Here is a 25,578-nt window from a genome sequence, read left to right on the forward strand (position 1 = left end):
GTTCAGTCTGTCACCAAAACTCCTCTAAGTGTAATCTCTGACTTCATGATCACTAATCTGGAAGATGTGCAGTTATAGAATTTCACCAGGTGACGGCAGTACATTCAAAACAGTATTTATGTCCTCAAAGGCATCATTTATTATTTCTTTTTTATAGTCAACTATCAGCCCTGAAGATTAAAATTCACATCACCACCACTGGAAACAATACCAGCAGTACAAAAACCATAAAACAGCTCAGCTTCTTTAAGTTTGTCTACAGCTTTATTCATAATGATTTAAGTTTCACAATGCATTCAGCAGACAGCCTTCAGCAAATAAGTCATCAAATTTTACGAAATATGATTTCGAATGACCTGCATGACAAACAGTGCTTGAATTTGGTTGAAATTTACATTAAGAGCTTTGTACCGTTTCAGATATTCGGTCCACAAAGGAGACAGCATGGTGCGTAAACGATTTGCATTGACACTAAAGGCAGCTCTAAGTAATGAAGTGACAAAATAACACAGCAATTTCTCTTTTTCTTTCTTTTTTTTTTTTAGATTTTCACTTTTTTTTTGTTCCCTACTCATTCCACTTGACTAAAATGGTAAAAGAAGTTTTGGGGTCATGATGTAACAGAGCCCTTTCCATAAAGCACAGAGAAATAAAAAAAAAAAAAATTCAAACACATGACCTACTGTGAAAAACAGACGCTGGTCATGTGACTGAATTTCTCGCTCAAAATTCACACCTCTATATCAGCACCAGCAGTTCTATGAATAAGAAAAGAAAAAAAAAAAAAGAAAAACAGCTAAAACCGAGGCTGATGAAACTCTGTGTGCTGTTTTACTCCTTCGGAAAGGAGGAAAACTGGAAAACAATCAGCTGACCTCAGTTAAAGGCTTCACTGGACAGAAATATCCCATCAGCTTCGTCTCTACTGACCTTAAATTATCTTCACTAAAGCTGTTAATTTCAAAATAACTAAGTACTGGAACTATTGTGAAAGAGCAGTTTAGCTAGTGACAATGGTAAGTGTGTGTGTGTGTGTGTGTGTGTGTGTGTGTGTGTATTTTTACATTGCAATGTCAAAGGCCTTGTTCTGAAATCACACTGCTTAAACTGTCCCTCTAAACAAGTGGTTCTCCTCCTGGTTCTGGAGTACTACTGCCCTGCATGTCGTAGAGTTCTCCCTGTTCTCCTCAGGAAGGGCTTGTTAATTAGATCATTAGTAGTATCAGGTACACTGAGAACAGAGAAAACTCTAAAATGAATGCGGCAGCGGTGCTCCAGGACCAGGATCGAGAACCACTGCTCTAAACCATCCCTCAAATTCCTCCTGAACACACTCCTCTCGCTCCCTCACAGTCGCCCTCCTCCGGCTCTTCATTCACTTTTGGGTTTCGCTCCGGGGATCTTAGCCTGGATCCTAAAACACAAAGCAAGGACATATTTTAGTTTCACATTAGAGCACAAAACACAAAAGGACAGAGAGAACAAAGAAGGTACAGAGTGCAAAGGGGACCGTCGAACCTGAGCTGCTTTACTGAACAATGCAGAAATTCAATGGGGGAAATGGGGCAGATATAACTAATAAAAGCAAACACACACACACACACACACACACACACAGACAGCTTACTTTGCTATCACATCTTTGATTTGGTTGTTCACCAGTCCGTAGTAATGGTCAATCTGCACCTGTGAAAAAGAAATCAGAGGAAATCCACACTTAAAGACATGAATGATAACTTAGTGTAATTTGAGATGTTTGCAAACAATGAATAAAATCACCACAATGTCCAAAAAATGGCATTTAGCATATACACTTTCAGTTACCTGTACATTTCCTGATGTAAAAAGACTTACCTGGTGTTTCTCATAGACTACTGGCCAAGTAAACACTGCCACATGAGCTAAATGGGGGAAAAAAAGTCATTGAATTAGAAACGTTACAAGTTTAATTAAAATGCACTATTAATGCAAGAGTGTACAATAAAGGTATACAATATACACCAATCAGGCATAACATGATGACCACCTCCTTGTTTCTACGCTCATTGTCCATTTTATCAGCTCCACTTACTATATAGGTGCACTTTGTAGTTCTACAGTTACAGACTGTAGTCCATCTGTTTCTCTGATACTTTGTTAGCCCCCTTTTTACCCGGTTCTTCAGTGGTCAGGACCCCCATGGACCCTCACAGAGCAGGTACTATTTGGGTGGTGGATCATTCTCAGCACTGCAGTAACACTGACGTGGCGGTGGTGTGTTAGTGTGTGTTGTACTGGTACGAGTGGATCAGACACAGCAGTGCTGCTGTGACTCTCAGCAATTTCGGCAGCACACGGAAATCACGCGTCCCAAGTTTAAAAAGGCATTAATTTCATACAAAAATGAAAGTGGGAGTCGACTGTCTTGGCTACAAATGATGAGAATTTGCCCACATTAACATTTTGCACCCATCCTTTCAAAACTATCTGAGAAAGAAATAATTTATGCAAAAATGAAAGTAACTTCATCGCTCGTGAGGCTCGTTTCGGAACTGTTAGTTAATGTTGGTTCACTTCAGCATTAAACGTTGATGTACAGCCAGTCAAACTGAAAAATTTCACATAGCAACAAATGAGAATAACGAGTTTACCGCCAGATCAGACCAATTTGCTGACGTAGAATCTGGCAATACTAAAAACCAAGTTGAAAAAAGCCTGATTGAAATATCTTCAGAAAAATGCTGTAGATCTCAGTTTTGCCAATAAAAATAAGACACCTACTAAAAATTTTATAGATTGACTAAATAAAAGACCGAAAGATACTGAAGTGGATGCATTTTTGCTGTAATCACCCTATTTTTCATCCCTGTAATCAGATTCCTGAATTTTGTACTGTAAATGTGTTCTGTTATTAACCAACTCTGACTGTAACCAACCTTAAAGACTATCGCCTCATGTCACATTGGTCATTATGAAGTGCTTCCAAAGGCAGGGGTCACAAAAGCAGCCTCCCCACTATACTTACACACTACATGTACATATACGCTACATGACCAAATATATGTGGACACCCCTCTTAATTACTGAGGTCAGTTGTTTCTGCCATTTTGCTAACAGGTGTATAACCTCTTATTCTCCAGGGTACATTTTGTTTATTCTACCTGAATTAACATGACCAAATCGTAAGGCAAATTATTCAGTAACTGCACGAAATAAATGTAAATTTTTATTTTTTTATTCATTTATTTTTTATAAAAGCTCCCCTCAAATTAACAGAACGTGTTTTATGATCACACATATTGCTATATGCTTACAATTCACTGCTGAAAGCCAAAAATCTTAGACGCTCTTTGTATTATTTTATAAAAATAATGTTTACAGAGCAGATCACTGAAGAGACGCCATCTGTTTATTGTTTATAGCCCAGATTTGTGGAAAAATGGGTCGACTTTCAGTAGAAAAAAATTTGTGAGTTCAGCTTCTTTTATTATAAGGGTTTAAAATTACATCACCCATCTATTTGACTGGAAAGAAGACAGTTACAGCTCTCATACGACCCCCACCTTTAGAATGTAGCTTATGAAATATGAAAATTATAAAGAATATGACGAAGTGCGTTTTGGAGCCACCGGTGGTCCCAAGGAGTTGAAAAGGAAAAAAATCAAGCACATACTAAAGTAATTTTCATAGGCAAACAGTAGCAGTAGAGTGGGTCATACTGAAGACCTTAGTCACTCTAAATATGGCTCTGAAACAGGATGCCGCCTTTGACACAAGTCAGTTCTGCCCTGCTAGATCTACCCTAGACAACTGTAAGTGCTATTTTTGTGAAATGGAAATGTCTAACTTAGAAGGTGGATCTGCCGAGTGCTGAAGTGTGTAGTGCATAAAAATCGCCTATCCTCAGTTGCATCACTCACTACAGACTTCCAAACCGACTCTGGAAGCAACATAAGTACAAGAACTTTGTTTTAGGAACTTCATGAAATGGGTTTCAATGCCCAAGCAGCTAAATATAAGCCTAAAATCCATATGCGCAATGCCAAGCGTCGGCTGGAGTGGTGCAAGACACTAACTATTCGAATGCATAACGCCAACAGTAAAAGTTTGGAGGGGGAGGGATAATAGTCTGAGGCTGTGTTTCAGGGCTTGGGCTAGTTACAGTTAAGGCTTTTGTTAAATGCTACAGCATACAAAGACATTTTAGACATGGTCTGATGAGTTTGGTGTGGAGGAACTGCAGTGGCCCACACAGAGCCCTGACCTCAACCCCACTGAACACCTGCGGGATGAACTGGAACGTTGACTGTGAGCCAGGCCCTCTCGTCCGACATCAGTGCCTGACCTCACAAATGCTCTTTTGACTGAACGCTCAAAATCTTGTAGAAAGCCATCCCAGTAGACTGGTGGCTCTTATAGCCACAAAAAGGTGGCCAACTCAATATTATTGCCTGCGGTTTTGGAATGAGATGACCAACAAGCTCATATAGGATGGTCAGGTGTCCAAAAGGTTTGGCCATATAGTGTATTTAAACTAAATTTTAAGAAGGTTTGAGACTTTAATCCTGGATTAAGTGTAAAAGTGAAAGACGAGGCACTGAACCTGAAGTCTTTTTCATAAAAAAAAAAAAAATCATACTTCTCCATTTAAGAATCATCAGCTTTAATTTAGCTTGGCTTGGTTTTCTTAAAAACACAGTAAACAATATTATTATTTTTTTAGACCTTAAATATGGACTAGTATAAAAATTCACAGTGAAGGTTTTTACCAGCTCGTGTTTTGGGGGAATTTTATTTAGTTAACTATGTTAACTAAATAAAATTTTCACTACTTACCAATAATGATGAGTGTCAGGCCGTTGAATAAAGCACCAATGTACGTAAGGATCCACATCAACACCGCAAACTGCAGATAAGAAAAAGAAAAAAAGACGTGTCAAAGTGTTAACCTCTGGCAAACCACTCCGTATGGCAGCCCAGTATTATTTGTAGTTACCATCCAATAGCTGCTTTGGCAGGAGTGCTGGTGGTGGATTCATACAAATATATACAATGGCTGGAGGCGTCAAAGTAAGTAAATATTTTCTTAAAGATTCAACTGTTTTACTGTTACCTACATACACCGGTCAGGCATAACATGATGACCACCTCCTTGTTTCTACGCTCATTGTCCATTTTATCAGCTCCACTTACTGTATAGGTGCACTTTGTAGTTCTACAGTTACAGACTGTAGTCCATCTGTTTCTCTGATACTTTGTTAGCCCCCTTTTACCCTGTTCTTCAGTGGTCAGGACCTCCATGGACCCGCAGGTACTATTTGGGTGGCGGATCATTCTCAGCACTGCAGTAACACTGACGTGGTGGTGGTGTGTTAGTGTGTGTTGCGCTGGTCTGAGTGGATCTGACACAGCAGTGCTACTGGAGTGTCCACCCACTGTGTCCACTCTATTAGACACTCCTATCTTGTCAGTCCACCTTGTAGATGTAAAGTCAGAGGCGATAGCTCATCTGCTGCTGCACAGTTTGTGTTGGTCATCCTCTAGTCTTTAATCAGTGGTCACAGGACGCTGCCCACAGGATGCTGCCCACAGGACGCTGCCCACAGGACGCTGCCCACAGGACGCTGCCCACAGGACACTGTTGGCTGGATGTTTTTGGTTGGTGGACTATTCTCAGTCCAGCAGTGACACTGAGGTTTTTAAAAACTCCAGCAGCACTGCTGTGTCTGATCCACTCAGACCAGCGCAACACACACTAACACACCACCACCACATCAGTGTTACTGCAGTGCTGAGAATGATCCACCTCCCAAGTAGTCCCTGCTCTGTGAGGGTCCATGGGGGTCCTGACCACTGAAGAACAGGGTAAAAGGGGGCTAACAAAGTACACAGAGAAACAGATGGACTACAGTCTGTAACTGTAGAACTACAAAGTGCACCTATATAGGAGGTAGTCACAATGTTATGACTGATTGGAGTGTGTGTGTGTGTGTGTGTGTGTGTGTGTGTGTGTGTGTGTGTGTGTGTGTGTGTATATATATATATATATATATACACACACACACACACACACACACACACAAACACACACACACACACACACGTTTTCAAGTCTTACGAAACACAAGCTGCCCTGCTGATGAAAGCCAGCAAGAGGTTGAGCATTCTGAAGACAGACAGACAACCTCCGGCATTTACCAAATGGACCCGTCACTCAGATCTCCGTGAGCAGGGTGGAATTTTTGGCTGTGAGAAAGGCCAGCGCGTGTGTAACTCTACGCCGTCTCCCACAGCTCCTTACACGGGCAGCTCTCTCTCACTGTTTGGAGTCAGGCCGAGAAAAGCTTGTGCACACGCACAGTGCAGGAGCTTCCATTACACTCAGTGAGTCAGAACAGAGTGCTAGACTGCCTCACACATACTCATGTTTACACTGATTTTACAGTGACCAGAAATGAAGCGGTGAACTTTGAACTTTTTTTTTTGCACCCCAAGTAAACGGACAGCTGCGCAAGTATATTTCGTCTCGTTTCAACAATATTCAGTTTCCATTTTGATCTCCATTTCCAGCCTTTAACCCTCTCAGTGAGAAAATGTTATACTCTGTTATTAATAAACAAGCAAAAATGAATCATGTGCATCATCAGCACAAACTAACGAGCAGAACGAGCTTCGCTGAGAAGATCATTAACTCTGATCAGCTCTCAGCTTCATTATTAGAGCGAGACGAAGGAGAAAAAGGTGAGATGAGCTGCTTTTCCACCGTTTACAGGCTTTAACTTCTGTTCGGCGCTGCTGCCATGGTAACACTGAATGATGGCGCACGCGCAGTGGAGAAAAGGACATGAATTCTGATCTGAGCGTCATGTTAAGGTTGCATGGCCACGAATCGGATATGTATCCCATCTAGGACCACATATGAAAGTGGCTCAGGTCAGATTTGAAAAGATCAGACATGTGCCCACACAGCTCTGAAAACATCAGATCTGAGTCACATTAGGGCAGAAAATCTGATTTGTGCCACTTCAACCTGGTAATGTGAACACAGCCTAATCACCTTTTGGAGATCGCACAGGCTACTTTCTCATGACAGACATTCAAGCCTAAACAGTGTTTGATTAATATGTTTATTAATTAATTTGTGTAGCCTATTTACACAAAATCCAGCTATGAAGTCCATCAAGAAGTGGCTATTTATGCCATTCCTAAACCTTAGATCACAGAACAGAGACACTACAACAGGGGTGTCTGATCTTGTCCGGAAAAAGCCGGTGTGGCTGCAGGTTTTCACTCCAAACAAGCTGAAACTCACCTGATTTTTTTGTTAAATCAGTTGGTCTTCAAACATTTCATCAGGTGACCACCTGCTTTGTTGGGAGTGAAAACCTGCAGCCACGCCGGCCCTAAGATTGGACACCCCACTACAATATACACTACAATAACATGCACACTCTGGTATACACTTGTGGAGAACACCATTCAGCATATACAGTTAAAATCAGCCTGAAAGCCTTAGTCTGAGTCAGGCAAGGACAAAGAGTTGCATTGTTCGCCTTTGCATCTGTTATGTAAGTCAGAACAGTGAAACAAGACACAGGTAAACAATGAATTTTACAGCAGAACCTCAACCACAGAGCATTTAAGAACACAGTGCTGAGCCTTCATACTCTGTCCAGTTCCAGGGGAACAGAATAAAGTGTACTACATACCTACATACTTAAGTACTTCTGTAGCCTTTTAATAGCCTGTTTGGTGTTACAGCAGTACCTGGTCACGGTACCTGTGACCAGAAGGTAGCAGCTCAAAAGCAGAGGAAAGTGGATGCCTTGGATCAGAAATCATTTTCGCTGCTTTGCTAAGAGATCTAGACTTAAATATCCGAATTAGTCATGTGGATGTCTTGCAATTTGCTTGCAGGTTTTTTTGAGTACATTTCTGAACCATCAAGTAATACAGAAAGTCAAAACACTCGTAATAAACACACTGTAAAACATCTCACATATGATCTGACCGAAAATAAAGCCACTGCTGACCCTTTCTATTAATAAATTCAGTACATTCAGTACATATAGTCCCACTTCAGCTTATTATCTAGGCCAGGGGTCACAACCCAAATGTTAAGAAGAGCCATTTTGTCCTATAAAAAAAATCTGTCCACCTTGGGAGCCACAACGTTGTATGTCCATTTTGTTGAAGTAACATTTTATCATATTGGCTGAAAATGTCTCTTAATATGTGCTAATTAAAAATATAAACAGAAACACAGACTTACTTTGCTCTGCTTTCAAACTACCTCAGCTACAGCTGCTTTTCTCACATCTCCAGCAGGAAACTTTTCCCATAAAATGTCTCTCAATGTTTTTTACGAGGCTGAAGTCGCTTCTCATTCGCCAGCTTCTTGTACTAAGTTTCTCGTTCCACCTTAAATGTTGCCTGAGGCGGCAGAATGTAACTGTGGAGTGATTATAAATGCAAGTAAGTCAGTTAATCTCTGAATTATCGATGTTCGTCTTAAGTCTCTCTCGTTTCGTTAGCTGTTAGCTCGGTGAGATGTGTTGCTATGGTGACCAGCAGTCTGCTTTGATCTTCAGGGTTAAAGGGTGAATTAGCAGTTCTACATTAACTCCAGAGTTTAAGAGCATTTACTGTTAAACTGTGTTGAACGATCAGCAGAGCTTTATTTTACTGTAAAGGAGGATTATTTTATTTCTACCTACAAATCTAATTCAGCTGTGGAGCCTCAACAGAGCAGTAAAAGAGCCGCATGCAGCTCAGGAGCCACGTTGCCGACCCCTGACCTGGGACAACCACAAGTAACAGACTCTGTAATTAGTAACAGACGCAGTGATCTGACCAAACAAGGTTTGGACACTTTCCTAAAATAAACAGACATCTCTTATATCTTAGAAGTATTGTAGAGTAGACAGGTATCTTCACATCATGCAATGAACTCATCTAAGACAGAGCCTCGCTCCTCCTCTTCTCCCTTAAGCAGACTGACAAGTCGTCAGCAAACTTAATAAAGTATCTCTCAGGAAAGTGTTTAATAAGTGTTTAATTAGGCTGTAGAGTAGTTGTTCGCAGTCTTGACCTCTTCCTAATAACATACAGAAAACATGTCAAAATATAGTAAACACACTGTCGTTACAGATTTTTTTTTTTTTGGTAAGAGTTAATTGCTTTGTCATCTTTCTCACAACACACTCGTGACTGGACAGGAAGGATTAAGTGTATGAAGTGCATCTTACGCTTATCTGTTTTCCAGTGGAAATGTTAATTGTATTGTAATCACCACTGTTTTGTCTCCAAGTTTAGTAGACTAATCCCATTTCACCCCTCGCCCCTACCACTTAGCCCTCACCCCTGTTTTGTGCGTTCACACCTAGGGGTAGGGTGCCCCGACTCTTGTTGAGATGGAGGGGTGGGGCGAAGTGTTAGAGCTACATGACCCTCCAAACGGAGGTTTGTCAGAGACACTCCAAACAGTGTTATGAGGAAAAAAGAAAAACCATCAAGATGGCAATCAAAGAAACCCACAAATGTGAGAATTTTCTCCATTTAAAAAAAATCATGATAACCACTGTATTATCTTAATTTAATGTTGTTTCAATATATTATGGTCCTTTTCTTTATAATAATCATAAAAAATTGCTAGTAGTTTGCTGATGTCTCGGCAGTTAGCTAGCTAACTTTCCCATTCCACCTTAAATGGTGCAGCAGATACATGCTGGACGCCTCCAGCACTCATCCTTATGCTCTGCTCTCCAAACAAATGTATTCATGAAGTAATTTTCATTGACCATTTATCAAAGTAGGGCAGGACAGGAGGCTCATTTATGCGCTCAAATTTTCAAGAGGACTAAATTATAAAGAGGAAGGGCCGCTGGAACCACAAGGGCGAGCACGTATTTGAACTACCACTTGTACTGATTGAGTTCAGGGCACTGGCGCTTAAGGAACGCTGACCTATAGAAGCGTTTAAAATCTCTCTCTCAACTGGGAGGTGGGACATTCCCCAAACAGTGAAACTTTCAGGTTCATGTTCAGCGAGAGGAGCTGTAGCTCATTAATCTAATAAAAATGTTTTATTATATATTTGATACCCCAAACAATGCACTTGGCCACAGTTATTAAATGATCTGAATTTACTAAATGGCTGTTTATACATTGTTTACCTAAAGTTACTTTCACATCCTCCATGTTTGGTGTTGTCCTATCAAACCTTTTCTTCAAACACTCCTGTTTTCAGGTCTGCACCAAACAACTAAACCATGGTCAGGCAAAAATTGCAGTTTTCAGTTTGTTCCTAAAGCCTTGGGTTCACTGTACGACTTTTAAAGTCTGAACAGATTATAAAAGACTGGGCGTCTCACACTGTCAGACTGGGTTTTGCAGATTTTTTGGGATGACCGGAATATTGGGGATCCACACTAAACGATCAGGGATCACACACTACTCAACTTTTCAGCTGTTGCTTAAGCGAACGGAGCTCACTGAACTCGCACAAACTCACGCGAACTCTCGCAAACTCTCGCGTTCTTCTGTTTCTAGAAGACCCGAATAAACAAACGTGGAACTGCTGCTGCTGTTTTCTCTGCCGTTTGCACTGAAAGTGGATCATTGATTTAAAAATGTGATCAGTTTGGTATTTTTAGAGTTTTAAAGGTACATAAACTCGATTGTCCATTTTTCTTTGTTTACTTGCTGCATTTTCTTCTTTCGCGCTCTCAGTTTTCATTGGTTGTTGCAGGAATCCATTCAGATTGAGTCGTTGACCAGTTTACACTAGATGTCACTCAGAGTCAGGTTGAAACAAATCAAACGTTTGATAAACTGACTGGTCTGAAACCAGGAGGCCAAAAATCTGAGTCTGCGCCCCTCAAACACGAATCGACTCTCTCTCCAACTGTCGACTCAGACTGACCCGAAAACCTGCAGACTAGGGTCGACCAGCTAAGACTCAGACTGGCTGAGAATCAGGGCTAAAATTGGGGTAAAAGTCGCATAGTGTAACCCCATCCATCCATCCATCCATCCATCATCTAAACCGCTTATCCTTCTGGGTCGCGGTGGGGTGCTGGAGCCTATCCCAGCTGTCATTGGGCGGAAGGCAGGATACACCCTGGACAGGTCGCCAGTCCATCGCAGTACTGTAACCCCATCTTAAGTGAATCCTGCTTCTGTCTGCTGCTGGTGGGAACTGTACTGTCTGCATGAGCTGCCTATATTAAGATTTTAATCTTTACCAACACTCATATCGTTCTGCACTTAATTGTAGTGTATGTGTATTTTGGTAAACCGTCAGGGACCTAATTAGTTTACCAATTTAAATTTAACCAATAATTATGAAGCAGATATTAAGTAAAGTTTTTTATTATCGCCTTTATTATCTCAAAACACAAACTCTGGTGCAGACTTTAGGTCAGGCTTTCTCTCTAACCTGTTTGTAACTAGCAAAGATACTTTCTCTAGACAGACAAAGCACTTTCTGTAAGTCGCTCTGGATAAGAGCGTCTGCTAAATGCTGTACATGAAACTGTACATGTAGAAAATGAACTGCGTATGAAAACAGCCTGATTAAGTAGCTGATAAAGATCTGAGGCTGAACCAAGTAGGATCAAAAGAAACTCTACACTGTTCATGAACAGTTTTATAGAGACGTGTTATTAGCATGGCATAAAAGGTACGATCAGTTTTGTTCCACCACTTCTGGAGGTGTGGTACCACCCCTGGGACAGCATGCAAGTGAACATACCCAATGTTTTATTCTCGCGTTTTCTCGTGACGTCACACTGTATAGTCGCTGCCATTTGGAGGACTGAATCAGGGAGCAGAAGCCGAGACAGAAGCCGAGAATGACGAGAGACACACAGACCTTTATCTCAGTGTTTTCACTCCAGGTTTGGAGCCCCTGCACTGCATAGTTTAGTGTTTCTCTGCTGTTCTCACCTCGTTCAGCTCAAGAAGGGATTAATTAGCTAATAATATCAGGTATTTTAACCAGGAAACCACAGTTATGCAGTGCAGGGGTTTCAGGACTGGAGCTGAACTCTGAACTAACTGCACTAGCAAACTTACAGAATCACGTCTGTCGAAACACGACGCCGTTTTCCGACCCACAACATTCAGTCTGATATTTAACGCTTATGTTTCTCCATTCAAACGTCATTTAATTCAGACACAGAGAGTAAAGTTATACCGGCTGTCTGCAGCTCCGCTAGGGGGACGACTGTTTATCTCTCGGCTGATAACATCAGCTAAAGTTATCTAAAGGCCAGCATTGATCTCATCTGTGTTAATTAGCTGATGTCGTTACCCTCCTATGATGAAAGTTTTCTCCTCTTTATGCAACACCATGGGATCCTTTACCCACCCTGACGTGAAGAGCCGGTGGGCTTCTGTGCTTTTAAATGCTGTGAGAGACTCCAGAATAGGGGGAGGGGCTGAGTATGAGATAAATATATCAGGAAAACACAAATTTGGTAGCTTTCCTCCAGTTTTAGTGGGACCAGGAGTTCAGGGGAGACTGTATAAGGATCACAGCCTATTTTATCGACTTTGTTGAGGTGACATTTTTCTCTTCAGAGTAAGGAGAGTAATTTTAGCCATCTTTCACCTCTAGTTACGTTTGTGCGGAGCAGCGAAGCCCGAAATTTAGTTAGTTTAACTCTAAGTTTTATGAATGAGACCCTCATTCTCTGAACTGACCTTCAGAGAGTCCACCAGGTCCTCCACCAGAAAGAGGCGGCGCAGCTCTTTCACGGTGGCGTTAAAGCGCCCCAGGGCCAGCTCGCTGTATTTATGCACAACGTCCGCGGAAACTGCAATGTCCTGCTCCAAATACATCCTGCAGGACAACATTTCACACTCTAAAACAAAGTCAGGCTCAAATTACCTGGAATACAACACTGACGTTTTTAAATAAGCAATCAGAATAAACAGGAGATGAATAAATTAAACTTAGGCTTTAAAATATTGGACTGACTGTTAACATTAAGGTTAATAAACACAGCTATTTGTCTGACAGTTTCTGCTTTATTTCACTCAAACAACCATTACGATTAGCAGATAACAGATCTGAACTAACACCAGGCATGGGCTCCACTACAGATTTACTATTGAAGAGAACACACACACACACACACACACACACACACACACACACACACACACACACACATATATATATATATATATATACATACATATATATATATATATATATATATATATATATATATATATATATATATATATATATATATATATGTACACACACCGATCAGGCATAACATTATGACTACCTCCTTGTTTCTGCGCTCATTGTCCATTTTATCAGTTCCACTTACTATTACAGACTGTAGTCCATCTGTTTCTCTGCATACTTTGTTAGCCCCCTTTTACCCTGTTCTTCAGTGGTCAGGACCCCCATGGACCCTCACAGAGCAGGTACTATTTGGGTGGTGGGTCATTCTCAGCACTGCAGTAACACTGACGTGGTGGTGGTGTGTTAGTGTGTGTTGTGCTGGTACGAGTGGATCAGACACAGCAGTGCTGCTGGATTTTTTTAAACACTGTGTCCACTCACTGTCCACTCTATTAGACACTCCTACCTTGTCAGTCCACCTTGTAGATGTAAAGTCAGAGACGATAGCTCATCTGCTGCTGCACAGTTTGTGTTGGTCATCCTCTAGTCCTTCATCAGTGGTCAAAGGATGCTGCCCACAGAACGCTGTTGGCTGGATATTTTTGGTTGGTGGACTATTCTCAGTCCAGCAGTGACACTGAGGTGTTTAAAAACTCCAGCAGCACTGCTGTGTCTGATCCACTCAGACCAGCGCAACACACACTAACACACCACCACCACGTCAGTGTTACTGCAGTGCTGAGAATGATCCACCACCCAAATAGTACTTGCTCTGTGAGGGTCCATGGGGGTCCTGACCACTGAAGAACAGGGTAAAAGGGGGCTAACAAAGTATCAGAGAAACAGATGGACTACAGTCTGTAACTGTAGAACTACAAAGTGCACCTATATAGTAAGTGGAGCTGATAAAATGGACAATGAGCGTAGAAACAAGGAGGTGGTCAGAATGTTATGCCTGATCAGTGTTTATAGTAATTTAAAGGCAATAAAATTTAGATCAGTTTGTTTGTTTCTATAGAACTGCGCGAGTGGCTCACTTGAATGGGTGTCCATCCTCAGACTTCTGCACAGCCTGGACGATGCCCTTGTATATCCTGAAGGAGATGGTGACGGACAGCAGCGCTAGCGAGATGTACGCCAACACGCTAACAATGCTACACGCGCTCAGAGACAGCAGCAGGAACAGACTTGCGCCGAAACAGATTCCGGTCCGTTGCAGGTCGCGCCAGTACACCAATTCTACCACTGAACACACAGAGATGAAAAGAAGGGCAGTTAAAATGCTGCAGGTCAAACATGAGAATAATGTTTTACTACGTATTAATAGAAATCTGAATAACAAATAATGAATCAAGTTACTTTTGTGAAAATCAGCGAAGGCAGGAGTGCCTAAACTGCAATATTTAACCTTTTCCACTCCTTGAGACCACCGGTGGTTCCAAAACGTCATCATATTCTTCATAACTTTCATGTTTCATAAGCTACATTCTAAAGGTGGGGGTCGTATGAGAGCTGTAACTGTCTTCTTTCCAGTCAAATAGATGGTGATGTCATTTTAAACCGTTATAATAAAAGAAACTGAAGTCATTTTTTTCTCTACTGAAAGTCGACCCATTTTTCCACAAATCTGGGCTATAAACTATAAACAGATGGCGTCTCTTCAGTGATCTGCTCTGTAAACATTATTTTTATAAAATAATACAAAGAGCGTCTAAGATTTTTGGCTTTCAGCAGTGAATTGTAAGCATATAGCAATATGTGTGATCATAAAACACATGTTCTGTTAATTTGAGGGGAGCTTTTACAAAAAAATAAATAAATAAATACATAAAATAAAAATTTACATTTATTTCATGCAGTTGCTTAATAATTTGCCTTACGATTTGGTCATGTAAATTCAGATGGAATAACCAAAATATACCCTGGAGAATAAGAGGTTAACTAGATTTGGTGCAGTATGTTTTTTTTTTAAACACAAAAAATAATGCTGCTGTTGGTATTAATAATAATAATAATAATAATAATAATAATAATAATATTATGATAGTATTGTACACATGTAGCACTATAGTTTCTATTTTGTCTGTTCCAACTTACTAAATCTCAGAAAAACTAAATATTTCTATGTATCGTGAACATAAGTATCGCGATATCATATTTCCGCCGTATCGCCCACTCCTTCAACCATGGCTCAGTGAAACGATCTGAGGAAACACACACCTGCTCTTCCACTCACTGCCTTCAAAAACCTCACAAGGCTGAGTCTCTTGGCCCATAAAACACCCTTTTGCCCCTAAATGCCATAAAGCTGAGCTCTGAAAGCGAATTTAGAGCGAATTATTAGCTTAAATGATCTTAAACCATTTTACGTAAACCGCGTTATTTACGTTATTTCTGTTGTCCTAACCGTTATTTCAGGTCTCTATAGTTTCGTTTTTCAGCTCCAAGCCGTTTCAGGCTCCTCAGCTCTTGTCCTTAATCCTTTATTTATTTATATTCTACTGTTTTTATGTTTCATATGTTCCAGAAACTGATCCCCCCCCAACAGTCCTGACCCCAGCCTAGCTCCGACCCCGAGCCCCTCTCCCTCAGCCCGCCGCCGAGCAGCTAAAGGCCCGATAATCCGCACGTAAAACAGCGTTTTTAAAGCTTCTAAAACCACGATTTCTCTCACAACCGGCGCATAAACACAGTATTACTGCCCAACACTTCTAACCCCGTCCAGATTAACCGGGTCGGGCTCGATAACCGCTGTTAATCCGCTCACCGTGTTTGGAGTCCATTTCGCCCAGCAGGCCGATACACTAAAACCTACTAGCCCTCCGCTCACACACAGGAGTAATGTCAAAATAAAAGTCTCCTCCGCAAAAGTCCTCACAGTAGCGTGTGCGCATGTCGAAAAAGCGGTTAGTGTCCAGGAAAGGACTGAAACAAATCTTTAAAAGTGTTTTCGTGCGAGTTGCACTGATCTAGAGAAGCTTCCCAAGATGTAATCATTCACTGTGGTGGTGATAGGAACCAGACCTCTGGAGAGTCTCCGAAACCTCCTTCACAGAAAACTTTAATGTGAAATGGTTATTAATACTCTGCCTGAATTCGGAGACACTTGGTTTGAGATGACATTTGGACCCAAAATGTGTTTTTAAAATATATTCATAGCAGAAGTTACACTTTCGGGCAAAATAGTCCCGAAAGAAAACGTTTTTCAGATTTACCACTATTTTACCAGTATCAACCCTGCATATAAAAATAATAATAAAAAAAAAAAACAGAAATTTTGCAAAATGGATGTAATTCCTATTTAACACACCAAAAAATGCATAATTCTGAGTGTGCGGCCAGCACTTCAAACTGGAACACTAGAACAGAAATGTGAAAGCTTAATTACTAGGGCTGCTCAATTCCAGATTTTTTTTTTTTTTCTGGAATTTTTGATTTCAATCCCAAGTGACGGGAACTGATTCCACATAATCTCGATTCCAAAAACCAAAACAGACAAACACATCTGGCAAAGCAGAGACTACAATATTAACACACCAAAAAATGCATAATTCTGATTGTGCGGCCAGCACTACAAACTGGAGCACAGAAATGTGAAAGCTTAATGACTAGGGCTGTATGATTCCAGGCATTTTGTAGTCGACTCAGATTCCAATTCCAAGTGACGGGAACTGATTCCACATAACAGTCTCCATTCCAAAAACCAAAACAAACAAACACATCTGGCAAAACAGAGACTACAGCATTAATAATACTCAGCGAGGAAATTAGGAGAGCTAACGTTGGCTAAACTAATGGTGTGTGGCTAAACTGTACCTGATTCTTCCCTGTCAACTCCGTCAGGTGGGCAGATGTTCTGGAACTGGCAATATTGTTTGACTGTAAGCCAGTTTTCCATCACTTACATTACACTTTACTTTGTTTTCCACTTTGTCTAATGTAACATAGAGATGGATCACTGATGTGCGAGTTGTGGAGGGATGTATTTTTCAGACAGGCTGTCTCAAGTGACTGCAAAATATCAGAGCCGTTTTATGAAGAGCCTGGCCACTTCCTACCCCCCAGTACCCCCACCCCCCTCCTCTTAAAAACATAACAGCAGTGTTAAAATGTTTTACGCTGTTCAGTGATCAGGAAACTAATGTATTATTTTACGTTAAAAATGTTTCAGCATTTATAAACTATGATTTTGCCCAAATGCTCCATCTTAACCCATTCATTTTGGACTCGCTCGGGAGCGCCCTCTAGCGTTTGAGAAACCCAGAAGACATTACAGAGTGTAATTTTCCTCTCTACAAGTTCTCTGAGAATACCTCACACTCTGTGTGAAGAGTTTAGGATTTTGGAATCGAGAGTCGACGCCAAAGGTTTGAGCTTGATTTTAACACAGAGACGTTCTAGCAGTGCTGATTTATGAGGAGCCGGGCCACTTCCTATTTCCCTTATTAAATCAAAAATATGACTGCAAAACACCAGAGGGCGCCCGTGAGTGAGTCCTCAATGAATGGGAGTAAATGAAGCTAAATGGCTAAAAATAAGAAGTTAAAATAGTTTCTAATCACTTGTCCAGAATTTTTCTTTACATTTTAGAAAGTAGAAGGATGTATATCAAAAAAAGCAAAGAAAAAAATTAAAGTACAACTTTGAAAGCCTCTGTTAGTCAGCCAAGTTAATTTAGCTAGTGTTAGCTTTCCAAATTTCCTCTAAGGTCTAACATAATTCACATTGTACTCTATTTTTGCCACATGTCCTTCTCCATGTCTTGGTTTTTGGAATTAAGTATATTGTGTGGAATCAGCTACACCAATTCCTGCCCAGAATTTTCTGGAACTGGACAGCCCTAGAGCACACGAGTGCGAGCAAACTTGAACATCACTGTGTGGAATCAAGTCTGAAATTCTGGAGTCAACTCTCGATTCCCAAATGCCTGAAATTATGCACCAAAGCATACCGTAAAGCAGTGGTGGGGTCCTTCAACAGCGCCAAAGTCCTGCACATTTATGGATTTTCCTGCTCACAACACACCTGAGTCAACTGATCAGTCAGTTCGCCAGGTTTAGCTGGTGTGTTAAAGCAGGAAAACAGATTGAAGTTATTGAAGTCAAAGTTATATGATTGTGATATTTGGCTTCCTAGCAGTAACATTAGCTCCCTGGCTTGTTTCTGCATTAGCCCAGTGACATTAGCAACTGAGCCAGCTAGTGAAAATAGCCTGGACACAGCCTGTCCCCAAGTATCCTCCCCAAAGTGGATCTAGTCCTTCAAAATTCACTCCCACCTTAAAGGTACGTCATCAGAAGGGGGTTTTCCAGAATTCAAAGTGGAATAGTTTGCTCTAGAGGCTTCTGGGGCAGGACAGTAAGAAGAGATTTGACATGTATACAACAGGTTTGAACAGGACTGGAGGGTCCTTTTAACACCCTCACACAGCATGAAGACAAAAACATGCAAACAGAATCCAGACAGTCTCTATTACAGTTAGTGAAGCTTTCAGAGCTGAAGACTCTGCAGACCTGAGGACTTTACAGCTGTAAGGCGAGTCACAGGCTGAGCGGCTAAACGCTTGGCACTGCAGTTCACTGACAGCAACCGGAACATTCCCTGTCTAAAAACTGCAAATACTTAAATATTTAAGCATAAAGGCACAGAACGCATGTATACCGTGCTGTTTCCAGTGTTCCGAGTCCATCTTTTTAACGTTCCGCGGTAAATCAGAGTCGATCAGTCATGCAGAGCGGCCGAGGGGGGTGGGGGGAGCGGACAGAAGGACGGGCGGATGGACGGACAGACTGGAGGGAGTGAAGGGAAAAACTCTCCGGCAGACAGCAAGGCTGCTGAGGTCAGCTGAGTACCACCACCCCCAACCCCCTTCCCGCCCTCCCACCCTGAAGCGCGCGCCAGGTCATATCGCAATAAACCGTGTAGGGAACCGTGTATGGAAGGCCTCCGGTGCATTCTGGGTCCAAATACAAAACTAAAGCAGACCACCAGGCAGAACCGCTGCTACAGAAACAGTATCAGCTGCCGTGACAGTGTGTTCTGATAAAAATTGCTTTCAGTCGGCATTAATCTCCAGAGACACATCATATGATCAATAAAACTGATCAATATTAAGGTTACACAAATGTATTGGTATCAGAGTTTGTGGGTGCAGTAGACCGGCACATTTCCACTCCTCACTCAAAGCGTTTTGTAATCACTCCGCTCCAACTCCGCTCCGGGTTTTCTATTTTATTTTATCTGGTGAACATAAAGACACTGCGCACTTTATGTCATGAATTATATAATTAATGGCCGTTATTAAACAAAAAATTAGTTAAAAAATTGGTGCTACACAGGCTTTTTTCAGTAGTAACGGGCTTGAAACGGCGACCCAATCAAAAGCCAGAAATTACACAATTAGTGTCTATATTAGGCGACATTCACACAGCAGGTAAAAGTGGCCCAAATCCGAACTTTTTCTTCATATGTGACACAGATGTGTGTCTGTGTGTCAGTGTGAACAGATAAACACACTGAATCTGACATTTTCAATTCTGATTTGAGACGCTTTCATATGTGGTACTGAAATCAGATCCGCATCCAATGCGACTCAGTCTGAACAGCCAGATCGGATTTCATGCGGCTTTTATGCCAATCCAACTTCACATTCGTCATAATTTCACTGTGCTGAGACTTCAAAAACATTTGGGGCGATGTTTCTGAACAAAGATTAGAAGAGACTCATCCAAAACCCTCCGTGTTCGAAGAGATTTAGAAAGAAATGTCCGAACGCGGCCGCAGGAGAACGAGGCTGCAGCGTCAAAGAACAGTTAAAAGTCTGAAAGCAAAGTTTAAAGAATCTGAGGACGCGAACCAAAGAAGTGACCGCGCCCTTTTTACGGCTCGAACACATTCTGGGTGATGAGCCCAGCTGTCAGTCAGTGAAGCTTCATGATGGCTCCTGTGATGCTGGTGAAGATGAAGCTGATCCTCCGGGTGCGACTGGCGTTCGTTGGCAGTCGTGATTGTTTACCTCTGGATGAGCCACATGAAGCTCTGATCTTTTGTGCATGTGGGTCAGTTTAGGAGCTGATCTGTTCAGACTGATGTCGCATACAGATCACATTTAAAAGATAATCTGATGAGCCAAATAAAATATTCAGATTTGGTGAGAGAATCAGATTTGGGCCACTTTTACCTGCTGTGTAAATGTCGCCATAGTGTCTATATTTTGAGCCTCAGTTCCTCTTAAGGAGCACTGGCTGATGGGAGCGGTACTGAATCAATTTCAGCGTGAGTGAGAACAGTGGGCAGTAATGCTCCCGTGGACCATTTATGTTAAAACAAAACAAAACAAAAAAAATTTAAACAAACTTTAGACAAAGATGTGACACCTAAGTTGAAAGAGCACAATAACACTTTCTCTCTGAAACCTTGAGTATTGGCCAATAAGGAGCTTTAAAGTAAGCTATGCAAAGAAGGATCTGACTGAGATGAAAAATTAAAACAGATACTGATACTGATTTTAGGGCGCTGTTAATTATTACACCTTCTTGAGTCTCAATTTAGCAATATTGGTTTTTAAATCAATCATATAGAATTCCAAGCACCACAGAAGAGCTCGTCCCCACAGTCATTTGTGAAGGCTGAGGCCAGATTTTGAAGTAAAAAGCATGTTTTTCTGCTATTTTAACTACAACAATCTAAACATGACCATGGAATATATGAATTAAATGATAAAGAAAGCAAATGCCAAACATATACAAAATATATAATGAAAGTTGTGGTCTCCAGGAGTCGTGTCACTGGTGTTACTGCGTAACAAAAAATCTCTTATTTCGAAATAAAAATCACACTGATGACATCACTTCAGTTCCTGACTTCCGTTTTTTTTTTTGTTGTTTTTTTGTTTTATATCTGGCTGTATAATGAAAATAAAGTCGTCCTCCAAAGCAGTGGGGTGGCAGGTAGTGGCTGAAATCATCAGCCAACCACTATTTTGGTTCATTTTTATCAGTTATAATTTACCCGGACCAGCCTTGGCCACACCACCACCACCACCACCCCTTTTTCAGAGGACATTAAATTTTTCCTTTTGATTTCCTTATAAATGTCACAACTCATCATTTATTAATGATCATATAAATATAAGGTGATGTGGTACCACAACCACCCAACCCCCCTCCAAACACCACCCACCCATCCCCTGCTTTGAGTGAAAGACAGAAATAACTGAGAGACAAAACAGAAGAAGTAAAGAGAAAGAATGAAATAATAATAATAATAATAATAATAATAACTCAACAATGGACAAACTAGACATAAAAGGACAGACAAACGTGAGCGTTTAACAGAACAATAAACAGGGTAGAAATGCCCCCGTATGTTTCTTAACACTATAATTATTCCGTGGGTCGCTCAAATTCTTTGTATGGGTTTTAACCTTTTCCTGATGAGTCTGGAGAGAAATCAGCTCTCAATATTTTGTAAAAATTGTAACCAGGTTTCTTTCAATGGTTTTGTATTATTTTTAAAATTTACTGTAAGTCTTTCCTTCCAGTTCAGCAGTATAACCTTTTTGGCAGTGGTAAGTGATATTAATATAAAGGATCTGAGGTGATTTGGGTGCTGAAAGTGAGGAAGGGTCATTAAGTGGTGCTACAATGGGACATAAAGGGATGAGGGATGATAATTTTTTATGCTAACGTTATATTTTGTTATAAGTAAATCTGTGATATTTTGGTAACAGAATCGGTTCAGATTTGTTCTTTTATCTGCTGATATCTGGTCTAGTATTTCAGATCCCGATATCTGGATTTTACTGAACCTGCAAACTGTGATGCAAACATTCCAGGGCAGGACACTGCATTTCTCAGAAAAAACAAACCTGTCATGTTTGCAAGGCTGATATGGGTAACAGGCCACGAAGGACAAAGGTCAGGGCACATGCTGCCTTTAGGACCGGGTTACCACACTAAAAAGAATTTCCAATGATGAATCATCATTAATGCTGCAGGTTAGTCCAAGACTAGGCTTAATCCATCCATGTCTGGGATACCAGCTCTTAGAATTCACTAGTCAATCACTAGCTATAATGCAGTGGTCAGCAACGCTCCTCCCAGAGATCTATCTTCCTGGAGGGTTCACTTACAATCTACATCCAGCCTTTCATTCGGTTAATCAATGACTTCTGAAGGCAATAATTAGCCACATCAGGTGGGTCTGAATGGGTTTGGAGCCGAAGTATGCAGGAAGGTGGATCTCCAGGAGCAGCGTTGGCGACCACTGCTATAATGGCTGAGTGCAGATTTGTACTTTAGCCACAAGGTGGCAGTAAACTCTCACAAGCCAATGCTGAATTATTAAACACAGACTTTTTTCCAGCTTCAAATAATCCAAATGACTTTAGGAGTAAGATATTCAGTCTTTAGTACAGCAAGATCAATACGCAGCCTTTAATGGGGCATACAGAGAAAGGTGTGGACGGAAACTACTGTCAAAAATATTACGCCTTTTTTTAATTATAATTTCAAATTCTAAACTAAAGCACTTGAAGCAATGATTATATATGTACACCAATCGGGCATGGCATTCTGACCACCTCCTTGTTTCTGCGCTCATTGTCCATTTTATCAGCTCCACTTACTATATAGGTGCACTTTGTAGTTCTACAGTTACAGACTGTAGTCCATCTGTTTCTCTGATACTTTGTTAGCCCCCTTTTACCCTGTTCTTCAGTGGTCAGGACCCTCACAGAGCAGGTACTATTTGGGTGGTGGATCATTCTCAGCACTGCAGTAACACTGACGTGGTGGTGGTGTGTTAGTGTGTGTTGTGCTGGTACGAGTGGATCAGACACAGCAGTGCTGCTGGAGTTTTTAAACGCTGTGTCCACTCACTGTCCACTCTATTAGACACTCCTACCTTGTCAGTCCACCTTGTAGATGTAAAGTCAGAGACGATAGCTCATCTGCTGCCGCACAGTTTGTATTTTTCATTCTCTAGTGCTTTATCAGTGGTCACAGGACGCTGCCCACAGGATGCTGTCGGCTGGATATTTTTGGTTGGTGGACTATTCTCAGTCCAGCAGTGACACTGAGGTGTTTAAAAACTCCAGCAGCACTGCTGTGTCTGATCCACTCAGACCAGCACAACACACACTAACACACCACCACCACATCAGTGCTACTGCAGTGCTGAGAATGATCCACCACCCAAATAGTACCTGCTCTGTGAGGGTCCATGGGGGTCCTGACCACTGAAGAACAGGGTAAAAGGGGGCTAACAAAGTATGCAGAGAAACAGATGGACTACAGTCTGTAACTGTAGAACTACAAAGTGCACCTATATAGTAAGTGGAGCTGATAAAATGGACAATGAGCGTAGAAACAAGGAGGTGGTCAGAATGTTATGCCTGATCAGTGTATGCAATTATACACCCACATAATTGGTTTGTAGTGCTGTGCAATATGATAATATTTATCGTTATTGTGATAAATTACATCACAATATGTCACAACATGCTTTCCTGACCACGTTATGGGGATTACTTAATAATCACCTGCCAACTACTGTATGTTTAATTACAAAGAGAGCACATTTAGTCCTGGATTAAGTGCAGTGCAGTGTGTAAAATGTTGAATTTAACTAATTGGATTCATAGTTTTTGATAGTATTTTTAAACGTGGGGCTACTTTTACTGTTCTATCTTATCTGATATAAGAAAAAAATATTATGACACTGTGTATTGTGCAAAAAAGAAAAAAAACCTCCTGAAGTATTGTGAAATTACATTTTGTCGTCTCATCCACCTCTATGTTTGCTCTTAATCTTCTCTCAGAAGTATATCGCTGTTGTGGGAAGAAAACTTCGTTTTTCAGTTTTTGACATAATGTGAAAATACCTGTTGCCCCTTGCATTGTGTGTGAATTTCATGATGAATGGACTAAAAGAAACAACCCAAAATGACTTGGAAAAACGTCTGGTTCCACTGACTCACATTAAAAGTGAACTAGGTTTTTTCCCTCTCCTGTAAAGTTGCCATTTTGGAGATACGAGGTTTTCTTCCGACAACAGCGACATGCAAAAAAGACTATGAAGTCATGCACTTGCTGTTTATCAGCTAAATATACACTGAGGAAGAATCAAGTCTTTAATTTAGGGATTTACTAATCCATATAAACATGTTATATATTCCCAAATAAGGCGTCACCAAAATCTGATGTGTATTCAGTCATATTTTAACAGGCCTACAGTGCCCAAAAAGCACAAAGATCAGCAGAAAACACACAAAATCAGACCTAATGCTTCTGACTTTCATCAGATTTCTATATTTAGCTATTATATTCCTATTCAGCTTCAATTGATGACATTGAGCGGGCAAAATGTTCCCCAAATGTCAAAGGTATACGGTTTCAGGAGTTTGGCTAGAGTCTCCAAACTACTCTGACCACCTTCACACCAACAGACAGGCTATTCTGAGGGTTTATTAGAAAGGAAGTCTCTGCTAAACCTCACTGGAACGTTTTTTGGGGACTGATTTCTGTGGTCAGATGATACAAAAACAACTTTATAGATCTCGCCTTCCTCTGAAACAGGAAGACAGGAAGTCATGAGTCACTGCTAAGGAGGTCTAACTCTTAAACATGCACAAAAATGTAATAACTGAATGGAAATATACAATAAATTGCCAATATATTGTGATATATTTTTGGAGAATATTAAAGAAAATCACACTGATGTTTTTTAGGCTGTTCCGTCTGGTTAAAAGCAAATTCTTGATCATGTTTTCAGTGTCAGATCAAGATGATGAACAGTAATAGACGTGTGTGCAGCTTTTATAGCAGCCATGCCAGTGATCATGGTTATGAATCCGTTATAACGTTACACTGAAAGCGTCGCATCCCACGTGGAGTAGAGCTTTAAACACCCAAACTGCTGGTGGCGACTTACGTGCAGACGGTGCTTTACATGTAGATGCAGGCCGGACCGGTCCGACATCAGTTTCTCCCTTCTTGACTGGATCTTCTAGTTTGGTCCGGTCCTCCAGCCCCGCGGTGCTCACCCGCTCGGTGTCCGGCTCCGGGTGCCTCGTGGCCCGGTGTCTGGCGAGAGCATCCTGCGCTCCTCCGGCCAAGTCCAGAATATCATCGTCGTCCAGATCGAACGTCTCAGTGGTGTCGGGGTCCTGTGGAAAGTTCTGCGCGTCCATAAAGTTCTGCTGGTTCTCTACTGGGTCCTGCAGCAGTTTCGCTTCTCCAGTTGTGGAGCTTATTTCGTCATCCATCGCGGGAAAAGTCTGAGAATGCGCCAAAATGTAACTAATAGAGTGAAGCTGAATGTTATCCTTAGCGATCAAAGGGTTTTGTCCAGTTTGCCGAAACCCAGTCGAGGGTTTTTGATTTTTTTGGGCTCAAAACGTTTGAAGTCCAGAAAGAGGAACAACGCCACAGAGCGGAAGTGTCGGACAG

The 25,578-nt window shown here is 41.2% G+C and overlaps 1 protein-coding gene across 3 annotated transcripts; it reads right to left on the bottom strand.

Annotated features, from left to right (window-relative positions):
• Positions 1-242: 242 nt before the first annotated feature.
• Positions 243-25,578, bottom strand: rtn4a (reticulon 4a). 3 transcript variants are annotated; one of them, XM_036569770.1, is made up of 7 exons: positions 25,061-25,578; positions 14,164-14,371; positions 12,688-12,826; positions 4,816-4,885; positions 1,855-1,901; positions 1,628-1,686; positions 243-1,414 (listed from the first exon to the last, which is right to left on the bottom strand). In XM_036569770.1, exons 1-7 carry the CDS (start codon positions 25,392-25,394, stop codon positions 1,372-1,374), a joined length of 900 nt encoding a protein of 299 aa, XP_036425663.1. In that variant the 5' UTR covers positions 25,395-25,578; the 3' UTR covers positions 243-1,371. The 3 variants fall into 3 exon arrangements, with proteins under 3 accessions (XP_036425663.1, XP_036425664.1, XP_036425666.1); XM_036569771.1 differs by lacking the exon at positions 25,061-25,578 and adding an exon at positions 18,788-18,957; XM_036569773.1 differs by lacking the exon at positions 25,061-25,578 and adding an exon at positions 15,894-15,996.

This window comes from Colossoma macropomum, unplaced genomic scaffold (assembly GCF_904425465.1).
Source record: "Colossoma macropomum unplaced genomic scaffold, Colossoma_macropomum, whole genome shotgun sequence".
NCBI lineage: Eukaryota > Metazoa > Chordata > Actinopteri > Characiformes > Serrasalmidae > Colossoma > Colossoma macropomum.